At 42.3% G+C, this 27,245-nt stretch overlaps 1 protein-coding gene across 2 annotated transcripts; it reads right to left on the bottom strand.

Annotated features, from left to right (window-relative positions):
* On the bottom strand, positions 17,096 to 26,231 carry PAQR9 (progestin and adipoQ receptor family member 9). Of its 2 annotated transcripts, none has more exons than XM_005669918.3 (2): positions 26,083 to 26,231; positions 17,096 to 25,734 (listed from the first exon to the last, which is right to left on the bottom strand). In XM_005669918.3, exons 1-2 carry the CDS (start codon positions 26,083 to 26,085, stop codon positions 24,445 to 24,447), a joined length of 1,293 nt encoding a protein of 430 aa, XP_005669975.1. In that variant the 5' UTR covers positions 26,086 to 26,231; the 3' UTR covers positions 17,096 to 24,444. The 2 variants fall into 2 exon arrangements, with proteins under 2 accessions (XP_005669975.1, XP_020925237.1); XM_021069578.1 differs by having other exon boundaries at positions 26,012 to 26,231.

Raw genomic sequence — 27,245 nt, forward strand, 5'->3', positions numbered from 1 at the left:
GCTGATTCTATTGAAAGAGAAACATATTTTTTTTTTCCTAGGTTTGGAGCTGTGAAGATGTAAGCCTGGAGCTGTAGGAGCCCTCTTGTCACCACAGGGGAGACTTGCCCAAAAACGGACTGACATCAAGAAGAACAGAGCCACGACAATCAAAACCAGGTGCTGATGTAAGTCCCTAGATCCAGCTATGCTTGAAGCCTTCCCAGGTTTGTGAACCAATAAATCCCCCTTTCTACTTAAACTGCTATCTATTTCTGTTACTTGCCACCAAAATAGTCCTGATTAGTATGTAGAATGATGTGAATGATTTGATTCTGATTTTATAAAACAGAGCCTTTATAATTATGCACTTGTGTTTGAATAAATGCATATGTGCATATTTGTTTAGTGTGGAGAATATATACTAAAATGTTAATGTAGGGCTTCTGAGGGGATGGAATTGGATGGGGTGAAGGGAAGATTAATAACTTTTTCTTTACACATATCAATAATGTTTGACTTTCACACAGGTGTTTGTATCTTTTGCAATTTTAAAAAATTCTATAAACATTTAAAAAATAGGTGCCATATATTTTGTGTTTTTCCAAATATGGAAATTTATAGAGGGGAAATGATGTAAGTAACCTAGAAAAAGAAAAAATAAGCTTAAATTTGATCCTAGAAGCATTTTAAAACAAAAAATCATGTTGGGTGATGAAACTCTAAGCTTTTCTGAGTAAATTCTTGGTTTCAGATCTCAAATATAATTGCTTATTCTTTTTATAGCTTTATCTTGAATACACATGACTACCACTCTTTAAATTATCCTTCCTAGTTAATCAATGCACATCAATATATTCAGGAATAGGAAACAGGATTTCTCCTCCATGATTAAAATATTCCTACTCATACGTTAAGAAAACAAAACAATGAAGTATTTCACCATTATCCTGGAAATTTGTCTTTCTCAGATTCTAATTTTGAATTAAAAACTAATTATAAGTCCTGGAGTTCCCGTCGTGGCACAGTGGTTAACGAATCCGACTAGGAACCATGAGGTTGTGGGTTCAATCCCTGGCCTTGCTCTGTGGGTTAAGGATCCGGCATTGCCATGACCTGTGGTGTAGGTCACAGACACTGCTCGGATCCCGCACTGCTGTGGCTGTGGCGGAGGCTGGCAGCTATAGCTCCGATTTGACCCCTAGCCTGGGAACCTCCATATGCTCCGGGAGCAGCCCTAGAAAAGGCAAAAAGACAAACAAAACAAAACAAAACAAAAAAACTAATTATAAGTCCTTATAATTTATTGTGAAATTTACTTTGAATTATTCCTTATGATAATATTTGAGACTTTTCCCACACTGGCATCTTTTATTTCTCGATTATAAATGTAACTAAGTGTCTAATCAGCCTAAATGATTAACAATCTTGATCTCATAATTGTATGAAAACACAATTTGAGGCATATGTTGTTACAATATTCACATTATCATTATTTAGTACGATAGTTTTCTCCCTCCTGGAGTTTGAAGAAGGAAAATCAGTGAGAACATTAATGACAGAGTCAGAAGAAAACTCTGCCAGCTCTTACCTTTGAGTGGCATTTTACATGTCTTAACCTCACAGCCCATTTGAAACCCACAAAAGGTCATTTACCTTCTTACGCAAGCCTTTAACTCACTTGAGAGATGGGTTTAGCCAAAGGTAAAGCCCCTGTGAATTGGTAACCTGGTTTTGGGAAAGGACTAACATAGTAACTAAGGTGTTGGATAAACAGACACTTACCAGTATTTACAAAGAAACCTCATAGTTAGGGTTATTATTTTGATTTTTTTCTTTATAGCACAAGGCAACTGTCTTGAAGCCCTTTTTTCTAAGAAGAAGATCAGTTTAAATATAATTAAAAGTTGGGAATTGCTTCCTTAAATTGGGTATATCAGGTTATCACATTGTATATGCAAATCCAGTATACTACATTGCAAAGCTGCTACCAAAAAAAAAAAAGCTCTCATAAATAGAGTGAGATAATTTTAATTATTCCAGGGAATTGAGTGTGTCAGAAAGAGAGAAACAAAAGGAAAAAAAATTATATACATATGTGTGTAACTATAATCTTTTGTTAATTCATTTTCAAAACTCATGTACTTGAGTTATTTTCATTAGAATAACTATTTGGGGGAGATTTGAAATAAAATGGGGAAAATACATATCTCTTAATTTGGTGGTTTCGTTCTGTTGAGTCTTAAAAGTGAGTACTTTTGATCTTTGGGAATTTATTCCAAAAAAAAAAAAGATTCATGAGCAAGAATATTTAGTATAGGATTATGAAAAAACTGGAAATTCCTTAAATATTTGTGGCTGAGCCATGACTATCACCAGGCCTCGTGAGACCCTGAATAGAGGTCTCTTCTTTATTCTATGCTATATCCTCCCATCTGAACCATAAAAATATTCCAGGTAGAAGGACTCTTTGTCATCATCTTCCCCAACTTCTCTTTTGATAAAAAGGAAACTGATAAATCACCCACATGTACAGCCATTTACAGTCACCATAGTTTTTCCTTACATAGCTCAGGCACGATGGTTCAGAGGTAGAGATGGCTATGTCTATTAGGAACTTATAGGAAAAATGGACATTTTTAGCAGAATAGGACTTCTGTACTATATATTACACATTATCCATTATATTCACCAAAGCGAAAATCTTGACAATGAGTGAAATCATGACAGTGAGTGAAATAAAGAATGCCCCCTGAAAAAAACCAAAATAATACGTAAATAATTTTTTCTTATAAAATCCATCCCATAAGAGAGCATAATTGATTTTATTGATTTACAGTACCGTCAACATTCTTGTAATGTAAAATTTAGTAGCTAGCCTGGACATTAAATTTTAAACTCAGAATCACCATCAATCTTTTATTTAGATCTGATAAGCTTCTGGGGTTGCTCCAGCAGTGGAATCTTAATACACTTCTCCCTCGTGGAGCGATTCACCTTCAGGATATTATGTCCTCTTTTACAAATCTATAAGCAGAAGTATTACCTATTATAATGGAAATAATGTATGACTAAAATTTTTTTCATTTTACATTGGAATGAGGATTATGTTTTGACTAACAGCTTCTATATACATAGTTTTCTCAGCTTTCTTAACTCTAGCCAAGTCCTCATTTTCATGAATGGAATTGAAAATGCTTTTCTTTTAATCTTCTGGGTTGAATTCTGGGTCATGCAAAGATTAAGTGAAGTGATTCCAAACCCAAAATCCTATAATTACAAAATGTCTGTTTAAGTTGCTGCTTGGTCTTCTTTTTCCCTTTGCTTCTAAGATGGGAAGAGAGCTCTCTGAACTGCAAATTAAGATAGTCTTGTTGAGGTCATCTGTGGTAAAGCAAACAGATTTAAAGAGGCCATCTATTTAGCTACCATTTGTTTTGTTTAATCTGAGATTAGCCTTAGGTTTACAAAAAATTTACTAAATTTAGGGTAGACAAGATGCTTTAAGACAGGATAACTTGCAAGTAGTTTCTTCCCACAGCCTCTTCTAAGTGATTTGTGAATACCGAAAACCACGTAAACAAGTCCTGACGAATTTGAGGATGCAGTTTTAGAGGGAAGAGATGTCTACAAATTGATCAAATAACTTACTAAGAGACTTCTAAATGGCAGCATATGTTCTTTCACCAATTTTTAAAGAAGCTGGTAGTAACTCCTCTACTGATTACTTAAATGTGTGTTTACCACTGACCATCGCCTAAGGGACGAAAGATCCTGTGACTCATTACCTTAATGGCCTGAGTAAAGAAACCCCTTGGGAAGGAAAGACTTAGAACTACAGCCTCATTTCTAATTGGAGTGCAGTGAAAAAGACACTAGTCACAACTGGGAAGAGGGTCCGGGACGCCTGCTTGTCTGTCTGGGGCAACCAGCAGTCAGCAAACTTTGCATCAGCATCTGAGACACTTTTCATGGCCAGTTGGGAATTTAAACTGTAGAAACTCTCAAAGGGACTTAATCTTGGACATTTCCTAGATTTAGAATCTGACAGTTTGTTTTAAGAAAGACTATGGTTAAGCAATGTGACCTTCCACCTTAGAGACAGTTATTAATTAATGAAAGTTTTGTTTGTATAACTCTGATAAAGAAATGTCTTCATGGTCCTCGAAACTGAGAAAACATATTTATGATGCTGTGCTTTTCTGCTTGTTGCTTTCTCTGCTTGGAGAACTTGCTGGAAACAGGAAGATGAAGGAAGGAGTAAGGACTTGGGGCCAGGCAGACAGATAGACCTGTGTTCATATTTCAGCTCCTTAGGTACTGGCTGGATGGTTGTAAGCATGAAACCCATCCTCTCTGTTTCCTCAAGTGTTAAGTGCAATCAGTGATAATTCTACTGAGGGGAGATAATGAAGAAACATATACAAAGTACCTAGCACATGACAGGGGAATTCACTGGTAGCCTAATGGTTAAAGATCCAGCGTTATCACTGCTGTAGTGCAGGTTCGATACCTGTCCCAGGAACTTGTGCATCCTGCGGGAATGGCCAAAGCAGACAAACAAAAACAAAGTACCTGGCACATGGCAGATGCTCCAAAATGTGGCTTTACTTTGGGAGCTCTTTTTCCATGTCTGCCTGATAAATCACTCATCCGTCAGACTGACTCAACAAATCTCCTACTGCAGCCAAAACAAACAAATGAAAACAAAGTACCTAGCACATGGCAGATGCTCCAAAATGTGGCTTTACTTGGGAAGTTCTTTTTTCATGTGTCTGCCTGGTAAATCACTCATCCTTCATATCGACTCAACAAACTTCTCATCTTTCAGCTCTCAAGACTCTTAGCATGAAAATGGAAAGGTTGGACCACAGTCGGAATATTATTCCCAGGTGGTCTTTGGAACACAGAGGACTGTGCTCCCTCCAAAAGACACAGAAGCAATTGTCTTCAAACAGCCAATATTCCTTCAAAAGCTGAAGAAGCAGAATACTTGGATCTTCAAAGAACTGGGGCCCCAAGTTAGTTAAGGAAGGTCTCTTGTTCTCTTTTGTACAATGCAATCATAGTCAAAGTCAACTGACTAATAAAAAAACTCTGCCTTTATCATTGACTGGGTAACCTAATAACATTTCGCAGACTAATCTTCCCAATTGATTTGTCCTTTGGTCTAGTTTTCTACCTGCTGCTTGTCTGACTGAACCTGACCAGTCAGCATTCACACCCACTCAGGTTGCTACATTGGCTGTCCTCTGATAGACTTCCCTCTGCCAGCCCAGATCTTCAGTGACCTTCAGTACCCTGCAGAGGTTTCCATCATCTGTCTATGAAGAAGGGCAGCTACATCAATATTTTTGACCTGCTTTGCTGCCAGAATTTGATGATGTGTCACAGTTCTTGCTCAATTTGTCTAATCATTATTGGTAAGTGTTTTTAGCTTTGTTTACACTCTTGGGTTAACTGGTTTTGAAACCTACCTCAGAGCTAAACTTTGAAGTAGGACTTTAGCAACATTTTACTATGCCTTTCCATAACCCAGAGCACACCGTATTTTATGCTGAATGGTTAATTAATTGCATACATTTTTTTGCAACTACCCTCCGAGATTTTTTTCCAGTCTTTTCCACCTGTGAAAGTTTTTCCTGTTCACCAACCTATCCGGAATCATCCCTTCCATCGTACATTACATTGCTTCTAACCTATAGACCAAGCATAGCTTACTCTAAATGATGTCGATTAAGATGTGATGGTTCTATAAAGTCTTTGCTATTCACATCTGAATGCAATCACTTATTGATTTTCATAAAATAAATCTCTCACTTCTATAATTGGAAGTGTTAATAAGTTGTTCCTGTTAAACAGTTCCCCTACTGCGCTTTTCATATGACATAAAGTAACCCTTTCAAATGGACTTTCTGCTGTATCCATGATGTAATCATTTGCTGGTATAGGTCAGGGTTGGCAAGCTTTTTCTGAAGGGCCAGATAGTAAATATTTTAAGTTTGCCTGCCATACAATCTCTGTTGCAAATGCTCAGCTCTGCCATATAGCATAGATAATTTATAAATGAATGAGCATGGCTGTGAACAAAATAACTTTAGTGTAGATATTGAAATTTGAATTCACATAATTTTCACCTGTCATAAAGTATTATTCATCTTTTCATTTTTTTTTCTATCATTAAAAATGTAAAGACCATTCTTTTTTTTTTTTTTTTTTTTTTTTTTTTGTCTTTTTAGGGCTGCATCTGCAGCAGCATACAGAGGTTCCCAGGCTAGGGGTCAAATTGGAGCTGTAGCCACTGGCCTACACCATAGCCACTGAGACACCAGATCTGAGCTGCGTCTGCGATATACACCACAGCTCACGGCAACGCTGGATACTTACCCCACTGAGCAAGGCCAGGGATTGAACCTGTGTCCTCATGGATACTAGTCAGATTTGTTTCTGCTGAGCCATGACAGGAATTCCCTAAAAACCACTCTTATAAGCTGTATCAAAACAGGCAGAAGACTGGATTTCTCAGTAGCTATAGTTTTCTGAGGACAATATGATTTATAGCCAGAAGCAGATCTAGGTTTTATCAGGAGAGAACCCTTTACAAGGGGATCTAATCCTTTTTTTTTTTTAACTTTTAATCCTTTAATGTTTCAATTTGCATTTACTAAGAATGAAGATATTCTTTTAAATAACCTCAGCAAAATTAATACATTTATGAAATTTAACAGTAATACAATACTTTATTGCAGTGCCCACTCCAGTTTAATCAATTGTGCCAATAATGTCCTGTGCAAGACTGTTTTCAGTACAGGATCCCATCCAGGTCACATAATGAATAAAGTTTGCATGTCTCATTAGCTTAAGGGGACCTTCTCTTTTTAAAAAAGAATATTAAATTACAGGTAAGAAATTAGATACAGGGCTTTGGGAGGGACTTATGCAGATGTGAGACCCTTGAAAATGGAGCCTCCTTGGTGAATCTGCCTCTGGTGATATTTGGACAATTGTGTTGCAAGGGTTTCTAGGCCTGGCCGATTACTGACAACACCAAGAGAGTTTTTCTTTTCTTTTTTTTTTAATTATTTTTTTTTAAATTTTCCCACTGTCAAGAGAGTTTTTCTAATGACAGTTCCAAAGTCCCAACAGAGTGCCTGAATTAGAATCTCTGGGGATAGAGCCTACGAATCAGCGGTCTTGTGACACTCTCTGGGCAATTCTGTGCAGCTCTTGAAATGTGACTGGTGGAGTTCCCATCATGGTGCAGTGGAAATGAATCCAACTAGGAAGCATGAGGTTGCGGGTTCAATCCCTGGCCTCCATCAGTGGGTTAAGGATCTGGCATTGCCATATGCTGTGGTGTATGTAGGTTGCAGATGCGGCTCAGATCTGGCATGTGGCATAGGACGGCAGCTGTAGCTCTGATTAGACCCCTAGCCTGGGAACCTCCATATGCCACAGGTGCCACCCTAAAAAGCAAAAAAAAAAAAAAAAAAAAAAAAGAAAGAAATGTAACTGGTGCCACGCGTTGAAATAATATTTTGGATGTAGTGGGTTAAATAAAAGTACATAACTAAATTTAATTTCATCTGAAATTTTTTGCCCTTTTAATGTGGCTATTAGAAAATTATAAATATAGGAATTCCCTGGTGGTCTAGTGGTTAGGATTCAGAACTTTCACTGGGTTCAATCCCTGCATCTGGGAACTGAGATTCCATATCAAGCTGATGCGCCCTGTGGCAAAAAAAAAAAAAAAAAAAAAAAAAAATACCAGTACCATCCGCATTATATTTCTATTGGGCAGCACTGATCTGGAAAGTAATTCAATTCCATTTTTTTTGCAGAGTGCACACATGCCCCCAAGGATCCTTATGGACTGGGGATTTTATGGGTTCTTAAGATTCTGAGCTAATAACCATAGCTAAAATATACTAATCAGTTACCATGTACTAGGCACTGAGTAAAATTGCTTTACATTCATTCATTAAATCCTCACACTACTAGGAAGTAACATATATCTCCAATTCAGTTTTACAGATGAGGAAATGGAGGTCTGCAGGGACTAAACAACTTCCTAAGATGACAAGGCAACGGAATCCTGGTGTGACAAGTCAAAGCTAGTCCAGGTGTGATGATGCTAGAGGCTGGGAGCCACAATAGCGGGGGGCAGGAGTTTAGAGCAATTCAGGGTCGGGACCATCGCGGGCTCTCCTTCAGCCTCCAGGGTCCTTGAGTTCGGGTCCCCTGGCCCCACTGCAGTCCTGCCGTCTGCCCGCTCCACGACGTGGGAGCCACCTAACCCAAGTCCACCGGCTCAGGGGCTGTCCCCAACGCCAATGCCTCTGCTGGGCGCCCCGCCACCACCTCGACCCCTGACGCCTGGCGACCTCTTCTTCCGTGCAAGCCTGGGTAGCACCCCGCACCCCACATCCCTCCGGCTGTTCTGACATTTCCGAATACGCCTCCGTCCTGCAGGAATTCCTGCAAAAAATCCAGCGGGGCCCATCTTCTTCCCCTGCCCCCTCCGTATCTCTCCATGAGCTCTGCCTGTCATGCTTAAGACAGAGGCCTTTCCGGGGACCTTAACCACTTGGCGGCCATCTCGCCATTTGAGTGACCAGGGTGTTTGAGTTTGGTGTGTGTATGGGTGTCCACAGCTCTTTAGATACCACTCTCTGGAGGGGCAGGATCCCCACCCCCCACCTCCAGCCTGGGGTCCAGCTTTTTCTTCCCTGTGATGGGAAACTTCAGGCTGCGCCTCCACAAGGTTGCCTGAGTGTGCCGTCATTAGCTCCATGGCTGCAGCGGGGACAGCGGGGACATCGGAGACGGTGCACCAGACACAACAATCAGGCTAAGAGGCTCCAGACACCTGGGCCGAGATTCCAGATGCAGCTCTCTGTTTCACCGGAGGGTATTTGTTTCCCTCTTGGGGGTATCTTAAGAGGGTCTGTGAATAGTCACCAGGATTTGGGGGTGGGGGTGAAGTCAAGTAACACTGCAGCTTGACAGTTGTTTTTGTCAGAACTATTTATGGCACTGACAGCAAGGACAGGGAGGAAAAGTTTTAGTTTTTTTAAGTACCCTGCTATGCCTATGACAAACCCGGGGTTGTTAATGCCCAGGAAGAAAGAGAGAACTTCATCTTCACTAGACCTGAGTCTGACTCACAGGATAACTGTGACTCATCCTTCCAGGTTGACTCCCCCTGCCGCCAGGGAGCTAATGATGGCCCTGAGGGCTAAAATGATTCTGTGAACCAGTAGGATGGGGAAGCAGTGTAGAACTGCCACCTGTGCTAAGAAAAGCCCACAACTTTTCCTTTTTTTTTTTTTTTTTTTTTTTTTGAGGGCTGCACCTACAGCACATGGAGGTTCCCAGGCTAGGAGTTGAATCAGAGCTGCAGCCGCTGGCCTATACCACAGGAACAGCAACACCAGATCGGAGCCAGGTCTGCAACCCACACCACGGCTCATGGCCATGCCGGATTACTAACCCACTGAGCAAGGCTAGGGATCGAACCCGCGTCCTCATGGATACTAGTCAGATTCATTTCTGCTGAGCCACGACGGGAACTCCAACTTTTCCTTTTTACCTATTCTGTTTAAATTCATTTTATCCAGATTCTATCTCTGTAACAAAATTGAAGGGAAGCACCACGATTTACACTGCTTGCCCTGGATCTCCTTTATGTGTTCTTTTGATGAATAGGTGCCTATAAGTTAATAAGCTTTACATTTGGCAAGGCACAATTAATACCAGAGATCAAAATGAAGGGCTTTTGGCAGGATTTCACATCAACCATTTTTTTTGGCCCCTCCTGGGGCATGTGGAAGTTCCTGGGCCAGGGATCCAATTTATGCAACAGCGGTGACCCAAGCCTCTGCTGTGACAAGGCAGGATCCTTATCACACTGCGCCACCAAGGGAAATCCCTTCTATTTTTTATATTTGACCCTTTCAAGCTAAGATCTAAAAGTGACAAAAAGAGAACACCATAACTAAGAGCAAAAATTCAAATGAGGAGTTCCCGTCGTGGTGCAGTGGTTAACGAATCCGACTAGGAACCATGAGGTTTCGGGTTTGGTCCCTGCCCTTGCTCAGTGGGTTAGGGATCTGGGGGTTGCCGTGAACTGTGGTGTAGGTCACAGACGCGGCTCGGATCCCACGTTGCTGTGGCCCTGGCGTAGACTGGTGGCTACGGCTCCGATTAGAACCCTAGCCTGGGAACCTCCACATGCCGCGGGAGTGGCCCAAGAAATGGCAAAAAGACCAAAAAAAAAAAAAAAAAAGAAAAAAAATTCAAATGAAAACCAAAAAAATGAACCAAAACAAAGAGAAAATGAGAACATGCATCTTTTTCTTGCCTTATATGCAAGATATGACCATCATCTTCTTATAGTTGATGTATTATATGCATATATTTATTTCCTTAAACTTATTTTTCTTTCTTTTTTTTTTGGAAAGTTTCAGTACTGAAAATTTATTCTGATACAGGTTCTTTGCTAAAACACTAAATCTTCTGCCAAGTTCATGATATTTCTTTTTTTTAATTGTTTATTTACATTTATTAATCTGACACTATCTTTAGTCTTAGTTGGGTTTTTTTGCATTTATTTTTATTATTATTATTATTATTTTGTCTTTTTGCTATTTCTTGGGCCACTCCCTCAGCATATGGAAGTTCCCAGGCTAGGGGTCGAATAGGAGCTGTAGCCGCCAGTCTACACCAGAGCTACAGCAACGCTGGATCCGAGCCGTATCTGCAACCTACACCACAGCTCACAGCAACACTGGATCCTTAACCCACTGAACAAGGGCAGGGATCGAACCCGCAACCTCATGGTTCCTAGTCGGATTCGTTAACCACTGCGCCACGACGGGAACTCCTATTTTTATTTTTTTAACTGTTATTTCCCCAATACAATTTTTTTTCTACTGTATACCATGGTGATCCAGTTACACATGCATGTACACATTCTATTTTCTCACATTATCATGCTCCATCATAAGTGACTAGACATATTTCTCAGGGCTACACAGCATAAACTCATTTCTTTTTGTACTTTTTGGCATTACTATGTAACATAAGAACATGAAATTATGTAAAATAAGAGTATGAAAGAATTCTAAATTGGTATTTATAGATTACCATCAAAATAGATTTATGGAGGGTAAGGATGAAATAATAAAGTGAACCATTGAATTAAAGCAAGATTGGAGTTCCCGTTGTGGCTCAGCAGGTTAAGAACCCAACTAGTATCCATCAGGATGCCAGGTAGATCCCTGGCCTCAATCAGAGGGTTAAGGATCTGGCATTGCTACAAGCTTCAGTGTAGGTCACAGATGCAGCTCAGATCCCACATTGCTGTGGCTGTGGTGCAGGCCAACAGCTGCAGCTCCGACTCGATCCCTAGCCTGGGAACTTCCATGTGCTACAAGTGTGGCCCTAAAAAGAAAAAAAAAAAAAAAGAGCAAGAGCAAAAACCCACTTAGAGCATCTTTAATTAATAAGGTAGCTTTTAGGGAATTACATTTTGTACTGATAAATATTCACATGTCTTCTCCCTACCTCTCAGCTTTCTACATATATTTTTACAGTTATATATGTTCAGGATAGGAAGGATGGAAATTATGTGAGCAGGCAGGAGATGAGACCTCTTTTATTAATCCGATGATTTTAAGAAGTACATATAGGAATTCCCACTGCTGAGCAGCAGGTTAAGATCCAGTGTTACTGAGGTAGCTGTGGCTAAGATTTAATCCCTGGCCTGGGAATTTCCATATGCCATGGGTGCAGCCAAAAAAAAAAAAAAAAAAAAAAAAAAAAAGGTGCTTATAATTTGCAAAGGTAATCATATTTCTTAAATTCTACCTTCTTTTAGGAATTACTTCAGCTCTTGAGAAACAATTTTGCAGAAACTGATAATGGACTCAGGAGAGAAAGAAATTATTTACAAATGCTTCCAAAGTCATATCATGTCTATGCATAGAATTTCCTTGCTACAGATTTTGAGTGGGTGTTATATCAGTCACTATGCTCTGTTCCTTTCTTTTTGCTCTGGTCTTCCCGTTACGCGTATGTTACACTTTTTGTAATTACCCCCAGTTCTTGGATATTCTGTTCCTTTTCTCCCCCAAGTCTTTTTTCTTTGCTTTTTTGGAAGTTTCTGTTGATGTATCCTCAAGCCCCTTGATCTTTCCTGAGCAGTGTCTGGTCTACTAATGAGTCCATGAAAGTCAGTCTTCATTTCTGTCACAATGTTTTTGATTTCCAGCATTAATTTTTGATTCTTTCTTAGAAATTCCATCTCTTTGCTTACAATTAGCCACCTGTTCTTGCATGTTGTCTACTTTTCCCGTTAGCACCCTTAGCATCATTGTTTTAAATTCCTCACCTGATAATCCCGACATCCCTGCCTTATCTGAGTCTGGTTCAGATGCTTGCTCTGCCTTTTGAAACTATGATTTTCGCCTTTTAGTGCCTTTGTATTTGTTTTATTTAAATCTAGGAGTTTTCCCGTGGTGCAGTGGGTTAAGGATCCAGAAGTTGTTACTGAAGCAGCTTGAGTTTGATCCCTGGCCCAGGAACTTTCACCTGCCATGGGTGCAGCCAAAAAAAAAAAAAAGCTAGATATGTTGTGTAGGTAAAAGGAGCCCAGTACTTTTCTCTGCAGAGGTTTCTGCTTGTGGATTCCTAAAATGGCAAGTTGTAATTCTCTGTATTCACTTTGTCTGGATCTCTAGTTTTGAGGACAGTGGTTTGCCCTGTGATCTCACTTCTCTATTTCTTGGTTTATTCAGATTTTTAGTTGTTAGGATGGAGTGGCAATTATTTAAGACTCTTACATGCCAGACCAGAAACTGGAATTCCTTAGTTGATATTCTTTAGTTGCAGGAAATAGCTAACTTAAGGGGGAAAAACAAGAAGAAAAAAAATAATTTACTGAAGGCTATGAGTGGTTCACAGAATCGCATGAAGTCACATGTAGGCAAGTCCTAAAGAGTACAGAATTCAGAGAAGTTCTGGGCTTGCCAACCTACCTTGGGTCACATCCCCCATCCCCATAGCGAGGGTGAGCAGTCCCAGCAAAATTCAGTGGGAGGGATTCTTCTTAAAATTTAGGGTCCTGCTAGAAGAAACAGGGGGGATGCATTGCAGGGATAGAAGGAAACCAAGGGAAAAGGAAACAAAGTAGCTATTGAAGTCCTGGCTCACTTTTGCGGGGATGGAGGACCGCAACTAATTTTTTAGAGAGGCATAGAATTCTTTTCCAGCGTTGTAATTCTGTATGTTCTCTATATTTAATGGATTTTTGGTCATTAGGAGCTGAATCTCAATATGAAAATTGTATAAACTATGCTGATACATGGGACTGTCACTTATTACTTATGGGTTTTATATTTTTAATTTATTTCATTTGACATATATTCTAAGTATCCATGTTGTATCTCCCTTTTTACTTAAAGTCAACACTAAAGAAAAAAAATCCTAAGCAATCATCTTCCTAGTGTCCCTTTTTTTCTTTGAAATAGAACCAAAATCTCTGAAGAAGCTGCCTGATACAGAAGCTGCTTTGTCTTCCAAGGAGAATTAAAGGTAAAAAAAAAAAAAAAAAAAAAATCAGAAGCCTAATAGACTACTTGCTGATGATTGGTTTGGGGAATAAAGAGCTATGGCTTTCCATTTCCAGTAGCCCTGATCACCATTTTTTTTTTTTTTTTTTTTTTTTGCTTGAAGAGTGTATCAATTTGGAATCAGTTGCAGACAACAGAATCCACTCAAACTAGTTGGGGATGAAGGGGATATGCTAACAGGCATTGGTTGGCTTAGAAACCCATTGGAAGGATTGGAGGAGTAGGCTCAAGGTTGAGCTTCCTGGAACAAGAAGTACAATGTCTCTGCTGTGAGTCAGAGTGCTGAGAGGAAGTGGCAGAATCAAGCTGCTAACCAAGTCCTTAAAGTATACTGTCTAGATGGTCTGCATTCACACTTTGAGAAAATTGATGTCAGGCCTGAATAGGGGGAGAGAAGTCAGTAAAGGAGATTGTGAAAAAGTAGCCAGTGAGTTAGGAGGAAATCCAGGGGGTACGAAGTCACAGAGGCCGAGGGAAGAATTTCAGCAGAAGGGAATGGAAAAGAGAATCTAAGAAGTGCCCATGAGTTGATAAGGAGGTTGTTGGAATCTTGTAAGAACCATGCCAGTGAGATTAATGAAGCCAGAATGCAGTGGGTGAAGGAGAGAGTGGGAGGTATGAAAACAAAGACAAATGTACACCACTCTTGCAAAAAGCCTGGCTGTGAAGAAGGGAGGGGGGATGGTTGTTAGAGTGTGACATAGTGGGGAGAGGGTGACTTTTTATAGAGGATGGGAGAGACTAGTATAGTGCATTTTAAAATGTCCATAGGGAGAAGTCTATTGAGTAGAATTAGTTGAACATACAGGAGAGCAATGTACAATAGATAGACTGTAGTTCCTAAAGAGACAGGAAGGGGTAGGTAGGATGAGAGATCTGAGGAGTGAGAGTGGGAGGATCAAAGAGGTGAAATACCTGCAATGGAGAATAGGATGGTAAGTTCTAATTAGAATCCTAATACAGAAATCTATACTTTAAGAATGAGGTATTTCACATATCTAACATGCAGATCCGAAAATGTGGGACTGGCTGAGTGAAGGTGGGATGGGGACTTTGCAAATCCTAATATACATAAATGAGATATTAGCAAACCTTATGGATCAGTAAAGAATCATCTGATTACATGCAACAACTACATCTTAAACCAGGTTGTATAATGAAGGGAATATATTGGCTCATTAGGAAAAGTCCAAAAATGGTCAGGCTTCAGGCACAGATTGATCAAGTCTCCCTTAGTGTTTTACTCTATTTAGCTCCACTCCATGTGGTGACTTTATTGTTATTCTGGCTTCCCCCAGGGTTACACTCGGACTGCCAGCAGCAGCCAGGGTTGAGGATTCCAGAAAAAAAAAAAACTGGAACTACAAAGGAAGAGTGAGGAGAGAATGGGAGAAAAAGTACCTGCCTTCTGCCATCTTCCTTCCATCCAATTTCCCACCATTTCTCCCCTTGGCAAGACCTAACAAACAAACAAACGAACAAACAAACAAAAACAAAAAAACAGAGGGAAGGAGGCCTAGAATCAGCTCTATTACAGAAAAATGAGGGGAAGGATGTGGAAACAGACCTGAAGGCAAACAGGCAGATATTTGGCATAGGCCCAAGAGTAAGATGAAGCAAGGTGGATCCTCCCAGCACACAGAACCTGAGGAACTCATTCTACTACCAGTTCATGGAGGCTTGGCCTTTCTCAGTCATGGGCAGTGATGGCTGCCGTGTTTGGTGCCATGCTATGCTGTTAGAAGTGTTACCATATTGTGAGTGGGAGTTTGCCTCTTAGTGATCCAGTTCTCTGCCACTGTACAGTGAGTTGGGAGGTGGCTGAATGTCTTACTAAGAGGAATTCATATCACATGGAGATCCTGAGTGCTGGGGGCCTTATGTTGATTTAGGGGAAGGGGGCAAGAACGCTTAGATTATAGATGTAATAGTTGTATTACATAAGGCAGGCATATACAGAAAGGAGAGTATGGACTAATCAGCCAGGTGCTAGACTGTGGTTGCTAGTGTTTTGGGCTGCTAGCACATTTCCCCCTCCTTTCTGCTGTAACCAGGTCCTCCAGAACTTAGACCCCCACATTTGTAAGACACTCGGCTTGGACAAATGTTTTACATAGTGCCCATCAGCTCAAACCTTCAGTCTCCCATTGTCCTTGTCGTCACATTCCCCAGGAGTTGGGATTACAGAGGTATGCCTATGTACAGAGGAGTTGGGATTACAGAGGTAGCCAAGGGGATGGGTGATGAGGTGGACAGCTGTTATTTTTGTCTGCCCATCATCTCTTCCTTTGGGGTACTAATCTTTTTCCTCCCTATGGTTCTGGGAAGGGCTGTAAATCATAAGCACTTGTCTCCTGGACACCAAAAAGTCCTTGTGACCTATGCTAAGCCAATCAGGTACTCCTTCCCAGGAATCTGAATTGGGGACAAATATAACAGGGCCAGGAAATAGCTGAAGTTGGCTCTCTCTGGTAGCAGTACCCTGGAGAGCCGCTGGCTCGGGGCTGGAGTTCCTAGCTAAAATCTCTAGCGCTGCTCTCCTCATCCTTCTTGAGGGGGGCAGTGGCTAGCTCTGTGCATTCTGAGAACTCCCCAGTATTCTTCCTACAAAGCTTTCCATGCTTGAGAGATTTTTCTATTCCTGATAGCTCAAAATCCCTACCTGAAACAAGGATCACTATGATTTAAAAGACTCAGCAATCACCACGGAGCTTAAGAACTGAAGTTGGATCTCCCTTGCTAGTATTATTAGGGATGGAGATGATGCAAAGTTACACAGATCACAGGGTTCTGGGACAGGCTCGATTTGCACATAAGTCCATGGATCACATATGCCCTTGGAAAATTGTGAGGTGTAAGGAAAAACTTCATTGCCTGGCTTATATAAGTATTTTCCTAGAGATTCGGTTTCAAAGTAGCTTACAAAAAACCCAAAAAAACAAAAAACAAAAACAAAACAGGAGTTCCCGTTGTGGTGCAGCGGTTAACAAATCTGACTAGGAACCATGAGGTTGTGGGTTCGATCCCTGGCCTTGCTCAGTGGGTTAAGGACCCGGCGTTGCTGTGAGCTGTGGTATAGGTTGCAGACGCGGTTCGGATCCTGTGTTGCTGTGGCTCTGGCATAGGCTGGCGGCTATGGCTCCGACTGGACCCCTAGCCTGGGAACCTCCATGTGCCTCGGGTGCGGCCCTAGAAAAGGCAAAAAAAAGCCAAAAAAAACCAAAAAAACAAAACAAAAAATGAGGTAGCTTACAAATATTCTTTTTCATTTAACTAAAATTGTAAAAGTAATACACTAAGGGTGCTTCTTTAGGACAAACTTACATTCTTCCCTTCTGCCTGCTAATTTTTATAAAAAGGATAATGTTTTTTCCTTATCATGTTTATTACAGTCATACACACTATTAATTTAGGAATAATATGTTTGTTGAAGGATATCTTCTGAACATATACATACAGAGGCGTACAAATGCAGTCCTAAACACGATGCTTACAAATAATTTATTATTTCATATATTTGTTTTTCAGCAAAAAAATGCATAGTTATATTATTTATACAGATTTTCATATTCAAGATTGTAGGGGACAATATCTCAGAAAACCAAAATCATAGCAAACTGTACAACAGAAATGAATCACAGTTTTGATCAGCTACATGCATCAACCAAGTAATCTCTATTTCTATGGATTATTTTGCTTAATTTATCAGGTAATATGGACTTATGATTAAAGAATGCTTTTCTGGCAGAAACTATTTGAAACCACACTGGAGTCCCTGTAATGGAAGCTCACACATCCTGAGCAAGCTTCACCAGCTAGCTAAATTCAGCTGTTTAGGATGTAGGCGATGACGTGACTTTAAGGTGGCCTAAGAAGAATTAATTTAGCAAGCAGGGGAAAAACATTATTCAGTTTCTTTTTTCATACCTGCATTATCCTTTACTCCTTTCTTCCTCCATTACCACCATTAAATGAACTTGAAAAAAAAAAAAAATGCTAACACACAGGAGGTCTCTATTTGGTCACTGTTAAATCCTCCGTCTCTGACCTGAGGGAAGAAATGAGTGTGGCCCTTCGATTACTTCAAAAGGGGACCTGCTGGTTGTACATTCTTGTAAATCTGAGTACAGTCATTGGGTTTAAATCCTTAGTTTAGAAATGGATGAACCTCCTAAGGCAGGTGGTTTGAAGAGGCCTAAATACACATGGAATCCTTTAGAAACCTTTTGTCTTCAAGGCTGAGTTTGTGGAAAGTGAAGGCTTCCAGGGTGATGGACATGGGCTGGGAGAAGTTTGAAATGGAGGGAGTTCAGAGCTACCGTGTGCTTTATTCAGAGAAGAGAGTGGTGTGACATCCTCTCCCAGCCCTGAACTCAGCCTTTTCCTGGTCTGTGGAGTGATGCCCTGGGGCTTTTTTCTTTCTACTCCAAAGAAACAAAAAGAGCAGAGTGTCCAGGGCTGTGCCTTTTCCTGGTGATGTTATGCACTGTGCCGGTACCTTCATCAAAGTGAACTGGGCCTCGTTTCTTTATTGCCTTGGTACTCAGTTGCTTAGTTGGAATAATTTTGCTTATAGCATCCACAAAAAAACCAGCCTGGTAGAAACGTAGCTCTTCTGTGCTAAGCCTTGCTGGGAGAGTGAATTTAATGAGGTGTCTAGCTAGAATTTTAAAAAGACTTTTTTTACATTTAGCCTTGTGACACACCTATAACATAGCAGACCTGTTTTCTCCTTTTTTTAAAAAAGTTGATTTTATCCTTCTTTAAACTATACACTATTTACATTTTTAAAGACCTACTAGGTCTTTATCATTTGGGTAAGAGCTCAAGGTGATTAAACTCCCAGGACAAAGATGAGGCTTTCCAAAAGGCGCTGGTTCTCATCTATGTGCTAAGGCCAGTTTTTACAAACAAATTGCTATTATAAACTTTAAAATATAAAATTAGAGTACTTCTCTAAAAATTTTGCCTATTTTCTTTTTTGCATCCAGCATATTAAAAACAGATCATGCTTTCTAACTAGAGATGGCCTTCAAAGAGGAAATGAAATTAATGCGTCCCTGTACTCCTTCCATCTGGAAACAAGGGTTTATTTACACTGTGTCCTTTCTCAATGTTGTGGTGAGCTGTGAGGAGCAGGGACATCTCTACAGAATGGTTAGAAAACCAACTGAGGACCCCTCCACTCCTCCTTGAGTGCTTATTGCATATTTTAGGTGGAGTATAAGGCATGAGAAAGGTGGCCAGCCACTTTTACACATTCAAGAATAATGTTGCACATTCAGGAAATGCCATGTTTGGAATAGCTTTCAGAGATTGTTCAAGAACGAAAAGTATTAAAGATCATGCATTACATGGAGAAACACAATACACTGGAGAACATGTTCGGTAGCTCAAACCAAAAGCCATGTTCCACTGAGTTCAACAGTCAATAAGTGAACATTTTGCTGCATCTAGGTGTGTGTTCAGAGCTTTCAAAAGTCACATCCTGCCACAATTAGCAACCAGATGAACATTCTTGGCCTCTGACCTATAAATAAACACTCTAATTCTACAACTCACTCACAGACTTGTAAGAAGCTATTTGGAAACAAAAAATCCTATGAACTGATTAGAAATCTGCAAACCAGAAATACATTTGTCCTTTTTTAACAGCAAAAATGTGTATGAGCTTTTGGTGTAGTAACTAAGAAGAGTGGACACCCATTTTTGCAATTAAGGAATAATTATTCAGAATATTGAAGGAATAAAATCTTCAGTAGGAAGATGTATGGCCCATCATAACGGAATATAGTAGTACTCGGCTTCCACCAATGATTGCTTCCTTTTTTCCATCTGTCTAGACTTGGTCACTTTTTGTCAGGCGGTATGTCAGAGAATATTGGCAATCCTTCAAGAAAATGATTCAAAAGGTGATTTACAATTGGCTGGTGCTATCCCCTAGTGCCTTTTTGTCTTATGCCCTAATTTTATGGAGACAAATTAAGGACATTAAGCTGGGGTACATGTACTACTCAAAATATACCTAGGCACTAGTGCTTAGGTCAAAAGCTACAGGATGTGGTCAGGCTGCCAAAGAGAATTCCTCGCCTGCCTGTTTAAGCACTAACACCTTGGAAACGCACATGCTTTTCTAGGGACAAAATGTAAAACTCAAGCGAAACTGTAGTTGAAACTGTCCGTAGTTGAACTTGTGGTTGCAATTGTTTGAATCTAATCCTCCTTGTTCTCCCTTTCCCATGCTTTCTGACTTTTTTACTTCTGATACTTTTTCTATATAATTCCTCCAGATTATTATTTTTTTTTCTACAACAGGATTCATAGGTTACAACGCAAAGACCTTAAAAGAGAAAAAAGGTGAAAGAACATTAGTTCACTTTGGCTAATCTTTGGAGATATAAGTATTTAAGCTCACATTTTAAAAAGAACTTGATTATACTATGTATAAAATGCAGACACTTAATGACATCACAGTTTAGGCACTTTGGATGAACCTTGCTTCATGATAATATGAATACTACTAACCTTCCCAAAGTGATTATTAGTGTCTTTATTAATTAGTCATGATTAAATTTTCCACTCTTTGTACGTATGCCTGCTCTCCCTTTACCCAGATTATACATTAAACTTTCTAGTTATTTTTATCAATAAAATTCACACAGGCCTAGGAGCAGGCTGGAAAAAAGAAAGAAACCGATTGTGGGTAAATTAGTATGTTAATTGAAATGCATTGCTCTTAGGCTAATGAAAAGGAGAAAAGAACCAAATTTAGTGGCTTAGGACCTTGTGCTTATGGCCGAGGACAGAGTTTGGTCCCTGGCCAGAGGGCCTTTCTGGTGCTCCTACCTTTGTTTCACCAGCAAACAAAAGGGTAACAGCTGTAATAATACGGATGGTTCCTTGCCCAAAGTCTTACATGCAAAAGGTGCTCAGTGATCACCAAAGGGATTACATGAACAAATGAATGAAAATCAACAACTTCAACAGATGAAGAACAATCCAAGAAGACAAAAAATACTTAAGTAGCTGATAACATTTTGTTTACAGTTTTATAGTCTAAATTCAAGGATAGCCACCTCTTGCTTCGCTCTGTTATACAATTATAAGGTAATCAATGAAAGGCGGAAAAAATCCGATTAGTGTCAGTGCGCTTGGCCAGGTGTCATAGCCATGCCAACTAGTAAATGCAATTGAGCACACAACCAATCCCCACATTCTAAGTCTGTCACCTTAGACCAACAGTATAACCTTGAAATGGAGGTAACGCCTATTGTACCTGCCTCCCCCTATAGATTTGTGCAGATTAAATCAAGTTGTGAAGAGGTTTGAAGATTAAAATCCCCATTTATTATTGCTGTTAGCTCTCAGATTCAGCACCAAATCAGAAAAATTTACAAAAATCGCCTCCATCCCCAAATTTTGCATTCTTTAGAACGATTCCCCTGAAGTAGTATGATGAATTAGGTAAACGGTTTTTGACTGCAATCCCTTACAGGCAGGATTTATGAATGGAAACGTGGGAAGGCCACTCTGGCCAGCTCTGGAGCCCCATGCTTTTCTTCCTGGACTATTTATAGAAAGGGTATGGCCAGGGGACCAGAACACATTTATTTTTACAGGCCAGTCATGACATGAAGGAAGAACTCACTTCCTCTCTCTGGGAAGGTCACCCTCTTCACCTGAACGTGCAGATACAAGGGCAGGGAGGAAGGGAGCCCTCCCCCCACCACCACCTTTAGACACATAAACCAGCATGAGTCAATGCCAGAGACCGACCCACGGGGTGACAGGCATGGAAGTCAGACACCCTCATTTCCCAGGCGTGACTCTCTGATGCTGCTCCTTGAGATGTCATCTAGATCATGACTAACAAGTAAAAATAAAATGCATTACATAATAGGCTTCAAAATTCTGTCAAAATAGGTTGTACAGAGATAAGGGAGTGCACTCTTCTTTATCATTTGTCCTGCATTTCCAACAGCTGAACACAATCAACTAAGACAGAATCTTAAAGGATGTTGCAAAATGGAGAGCATGAAAAAAATCTTTTAAAAGCAATTTTATTCTGATTGCCGTATTACCCCTGAAATATGTAAGATACCTGCAGAGTTCCATGCAAATGTGGAGGCTGAGTAAACATTGGCTGATTCTAAAATATCATCATTTATCTTGACAGAAATCCGATATAACTGGGCAAATAACACATACGGCTTCACAAATCATCCCTGGCATACAGACCATAGTGTATACGGTACCTATTAGGAAACATGAAGTGAAGCCAAACCACTGTTTTCACCCAGAATGTCCTTTGTCAATGTTGCATGTGGTATATAAAAATGAAGGTGGAATCAGAAAGAGAAAGCACAGGAAGAAAAAGGCAAAGGGAAGGAAAGTGTGTCCTCCCTCTGCTGAAAGCTTCCAGGGTAAAAGTGTGTCATCTTACTGGGCTCATGCATCATAATCACTTGAAAATGATATGGGTATAATTTTATCCTTAAGTGGCCTCTGCTTAAGGACAAAGACACAGGGTGACAAGAGAATTCCGTTCGAGGATCCAGAAGGTCGCCAACCAAAATTTAAAATGGCAAATAGCGGGTTTATTTCTTGTTCTCAAACTCATCAACCCTTGAAAGTTTGTCTCTAGAAAGTTTCTCTTGAAAAAGGAGGTTCCTATTTTACAAGGAAGATCCAAAATACTCCTCAACCTGTTTTTCTAGCTTCCAAACCAACATTCTTTGGGGCTCCAGAAGAGACAACAAGATACAAATGAGTTTGCATGTGGAAATAGCCTGATTTCCACCACTGTCCTTGAATACATGTACCGAATTAAGTTATGGCTAAGGAATAACATCCGTGGTGGGCACAAGTCTCAGACTCTGTAACCTCACAGGAATCTCCTTGCACTTGGCCAAAGATGAGACACTGACACCCATCAGCAAACGTGCAAAGTGTATTTATGATCCCATTACGAGCTCCTAAGTTAAATATAGTCATCTATAAAGTTAACTTCTGACTGCAAATGAACACACAAGGATACTGGTTGCTCCAGGGAATTGTGCCCAGCCTCTCTGTTTACAAATACAGTAGCAATTAAAAGCATAAATAAAAATGGCAAGCTTGGCAGGAGCACCGGCCTACCAGTGCTGAGGTAAGTGTTCATCTATCTCCTGTGCTTGATCTAAATTATACCATGAAGTCAAAACTTACCAATTCAATGACTTATTTGGCTCTTAACCAAAAGGACTTTTCAGGAGGTGTGATAAGTATTCAAATAAGCCACCTGTATTAATCTAGAGTAGCCCTCTGAGGTCCACGACCACGTTTATGAGAAATGTATGTAACACTGGCCAATGTGGTTGTCAGAGAGGATCTCAGGAGCGTGTTCCCTAATTTGTCAATGACTTAGGGTGACCGCCATTCATCTCCATGGTCTGGATCCAAGTGAGACTTCAGTGCTTGACCAGACAAAGGTAATCCTACTTAACTCAATATTTTCAGTTACAACTCAAGTATTATACTCTTTCATCATATAACTGCCTTTTTAAAAATTCTTGAATATAACAATTTTAATTTCAAGCAAGGCTAGAGACCATCAGTCCAGAACATAGTCCTCTCGCTTTCCCCATGGCTGCACTAGGAACCACAGCCACATTAGTGGGTTGCTTTCTCCTTATAGAGATGCCAAATGCTCTGCCTGTCCTGGAAAGCCACTTCCAATCCTACCAAAAACTTACAACCAACACCATCTTCCTTCCCTTCTGGGTGGAAGGAATGTTAAACCTTGATTTGCAATAAGGTAAGAAAAGTTTACTCCTACTGCTCTCCCCATGCAAGAAACTATTGTTTGAGGACCAGTCATTTGGACATTGCTTCAAAAGGCACATTTATCCCAGTGGCAATGTAAATCAGTAGAGAAGGAAATAAGATTGAAAACAAAACAAAAAATAGAATGGGTTTTGTGGAATACATTAAAGTAAATAGAAAACCCGGGATCTAAACAAACCACTTAGCTTCACCTAATAGTTTAACCAGAGTCCCTAAGGTAGAACAATTCACAGTTGTAGCATGACACACACAGGCCTTCAAAAAATACTGTTTAAAAAAGCAGCCGAGAACTCTCAAGCAGCTTGCCCTGGTGTCCAGTTCAAGTGTATGCAATGCAGAAGGGCTGCAAAATTCAAAACTACATGACAAAGATAAATCAGTGCAGATCACAGGCTTTGATAAATTATGAGAAATCACTATATATATTACTATTTAAATAACATCTGAGAAACATTTTGAAATAATTAACGTGAGTTCACATTCCATGCATTTTCTAGCAGGTTAAGCCCTGGGTTTCTGTCTCTGTGCTCCTTTCCTACAACGTTCTATTCTTTAAATCCATGCATTCCTCAGACTGAAATGGAAGTACTCAGGGATTTTGTCTACTTACCCTCTTTACTGCATGCCTGATCTCACAAGGGCTACTTGTTATTACCTCTGGCAGAGAAGACGATTGGAAAATCGAACTGTTAGAGGTTTTATTGGGGGTTTTATTCGCTGCCTTAGAAAAATCCTTGGATGTCACAGACACCACTTGAATTTTTTCCCAGGATCAAGGACCAGTGGCCTTCTGCCTCCTGCTTGCCCCATCTCCCTCTTCCAAAGCCCCAAGTGCATTGAGACGCCCCCACCCCCGTCGCATTGGACTTTTTCTCTGTTGTTTTGCAGCACCCTCCTCGAGCAAAGAAGAAAACACAACAAAACTTGAAAACAAACCAACAACAGCAACAACAGAAACTCCATACAAAAAAGTGGGCGAGCTGGCAGCCTCCTCCAAGGCAGAGGCTCACTTTTTACTGCAGAATTCCGAGTTGTTTAGGAACTTCTTGATGACCAGCCCCAGACAGATGACCAGCAACAGCATGTAGCCCACAGTGCCACAGAAAGTGGGCGCATCGGGTGGCGCCTTGAGGAACTGGCGCAGGCCCTCCTCCACGTAGTACACCTGATCGTAGATGCTAAGGAAAGTGAAGATGTGGAAGAGCTGGTGGCTGTGGCCAATGATGTCGAAGAGGCCCGGCTGGATGCGCTCGGGTATCTTGCTCACGTTGAAGAAGGCAGCCACGACCAGCCAGAAGTAGCGGCGGTAGAAGTGTACAAAGAGCGTGGGGTTCTCGCCACGGAGGTCAAAGAGCCAACTCTCGAGCATGATGGGGCAGGCCATGCTGAGCGGCATGACGAAGACAAAGGTGCGCAGCGCGAATGGGTAAGAGCACCAGTCAGTGCGGCTCTTGCAGCAGGCCACGGTGCAGGCCACGGCCAGTACGAAGGCCACAGGCAGCACAAGGGCGCGGTAGGCAGCGATGAGGCCTGTGCAGTCCACGTGCCAGCCCAGGCGCTGCTGCACATACGGGGTCATCACCCTGGCGTCCAACAAGCTCAGGCCCGGCAACAGGTAGTAGTAGTAGGCCACAGTACTGCCGAAGCCATAGTAGCTGATGGACGCGTAATCCAGGTAGAAGAAGGCGGCGCGCAGGCGTAGCGACAGGCAGCTGAACACATGCGCCGTGCAGCTCATGGCGAAGGTCAGCAGCACGCCCGACGCGTAGCACCACAGCGGCAGCAGCCATGGGTGGTGGAAGGGCACATCGCGGCCACTTAGAAAGAACAGGCGGCAGAACTTGCTCAAAAACAGCAGCAGCGGGATGAAGTGCGTCCAGAAGTTGAGCGTCTCGTTGGTAGGCTTCAGCACCGAGGCTAGGCACTCCTGCGCGGTGCATGGCAGCCGCCGGTAGCCGGACAGGATGAAGCACTCCACGAAGTCGTCGGGCACCTCGTCCCAGCGCAGCAGCGGCTTGGCGGATGCCGCAGGGTCTCCGGAGGCCGAGGGGTGGGAGCGAGAGGCGGCCTCTGAAGCCGCCGCGGTCATGCCAGGCGGGCCTTTTGTGCCCGCGCTCCGGGGCTGCAGGCGCCGCGGCATGGTGCCCGGGGCTTGGCTAGGGCGCGCACAGGCGACCTCTGGCGCCGGCACCAGCGCGCTCGCCAGTCCCCGCCGGCCGCCGTCGGAGCCTTTGTGCACGCGCCGGGGGCGTCGCTGCAGGTTCCAGAAAAGACCTGAGCCTCTGAGCAGCCGTTCCTAAAATATAAATAAATAAAAATAACCATCAATTTCGAAGTCGCGCAGCGACCAGCAGGAGCGCGCGGGGCTCGTCGGCCCCTTCACCAGGCTCCCTGCTACCGGCTCGCGGCCGCTCGCGCTGCGGCAGCGGCGGCGGCGCGGCTGACTGCGGCGGCGGCGCTGCTGCGGTGACTGGGCATCGCGCGGTGCGGGCGCAGCCGCCGCCGCCGCCCCCGGCGCGGGAGGCGGGGATGTGGGAGCGGAGGCGCTTGGAGGGAGGGAGGGACAGGCGCACCCGGGCCTCCCTGGCTAGTATTTCGCGGCCGCCTCGGGCAATAGAGTTGTCCCCCGTCTCGAGTTCCGTACCATCCCCCTTTCTCGGGTCGCAGAAGCCCGAGTTGGCCCGTTAATGATTGATGCGAGGGCCGAAGGCTGCGCCAGCGACTCGGCAGCCCGCGTCGAGGGCGAGGGTCGGCGCCGGGATTCGAAACCCGACAGCCACGCGGGCGTTCGAAAGGACACAGGGGAGCCGCGTTCGCGGGGGGCGGGGAGCTGTGGCGGGGTGGGGGGAGGGGAGGGCGGCGGGAGTGCTGAAGCCGGGGCAGAGCGAAGAGATGCTCTGACAGTAATCTCCGGAGGGGGCGGAGGCGCTCCGGAAACCGAGGGGCTTTGAGGCCGTGTCTGGACCAGGGCCGTGTCATTGTCATATACCTGGGACTGCTGTTCTCTTTCCGTGTGTGTGTGTGCGCGCGCGCGCGCGCCCGCGCGGTACTCACTCTCGGCACCATATCAAGCTTTAGTTTATCTCCTTTCGTCTAGCGGACTTATTCAGGTGCGTCACTAACCTCCTTTCGTCGTTGTCGTGGCCAAAAAAATGGTCCTCTAAACTGGCCTGGGGTCGCACTCACCAGCCTTCGGGGGCTGAAGCTCACCCATACTACCGTTTTTGTGTCTTTAACTAGGACTCTTGTTTGGAGCCCAAGAGTCCTACAACTCAGGGCGGGCTGCTCAAACTCCATGTTTTAATGAAAAATTTCAGATGAAGACTAGGCGATTTAGAAAGCTTGCTCGGAGGAATTTATTAAGAAGGGATTCCCAAGCAGAGCTGTGCCCGAGTCAAGGGCTGATTCTAAGTGGAGGGCGTTGATAAGGGAGGACTTCAGGGAGGAGGTGCATTTTAGCGCGAATTGAAAAGAGAACGGAGACGAAGTCGTATAGACTGGGAGGAGTGGCTTGGAAAAAAATCTTATGCATAATTAAGCAGAAGTACCTGGCAGGCTAAGTTGGGTGGCTCAAGGCCAGAAAACAGACAGACTGAAGAATGGAAAATGGTTGTGATACACTGCGCTGTGAATATATGCCCTAGAGCTTTGTGAAAAGAGGGGCTGAAAAACCTGCCTCCTGTAAAATGTTTACCATTTCACAGAAAGTTTCTCTAAGTGCTACCCTGGGTGTGTGACTGAGTCTGACTAACATCACTGCTCTGCAGTATAGTGTCAGGTAGACAATAGCTAACTCTTAAGGAACCC

The sequence above is a fragment of the Sus scrofa genome, chromosome 13 (assembly GCF_000003025.6).
Source record: "Sus scrofa isolate TJ Tabasco breed Duroc chromosome 13, Sscrofa11.1, whole genome shotgun sequence".
Lineage (NCBI taxonomy): Eukaryota > Metazoa > Chordata > Mammalia > Artiodactyla > Suidae > Sus > Sus scrofa.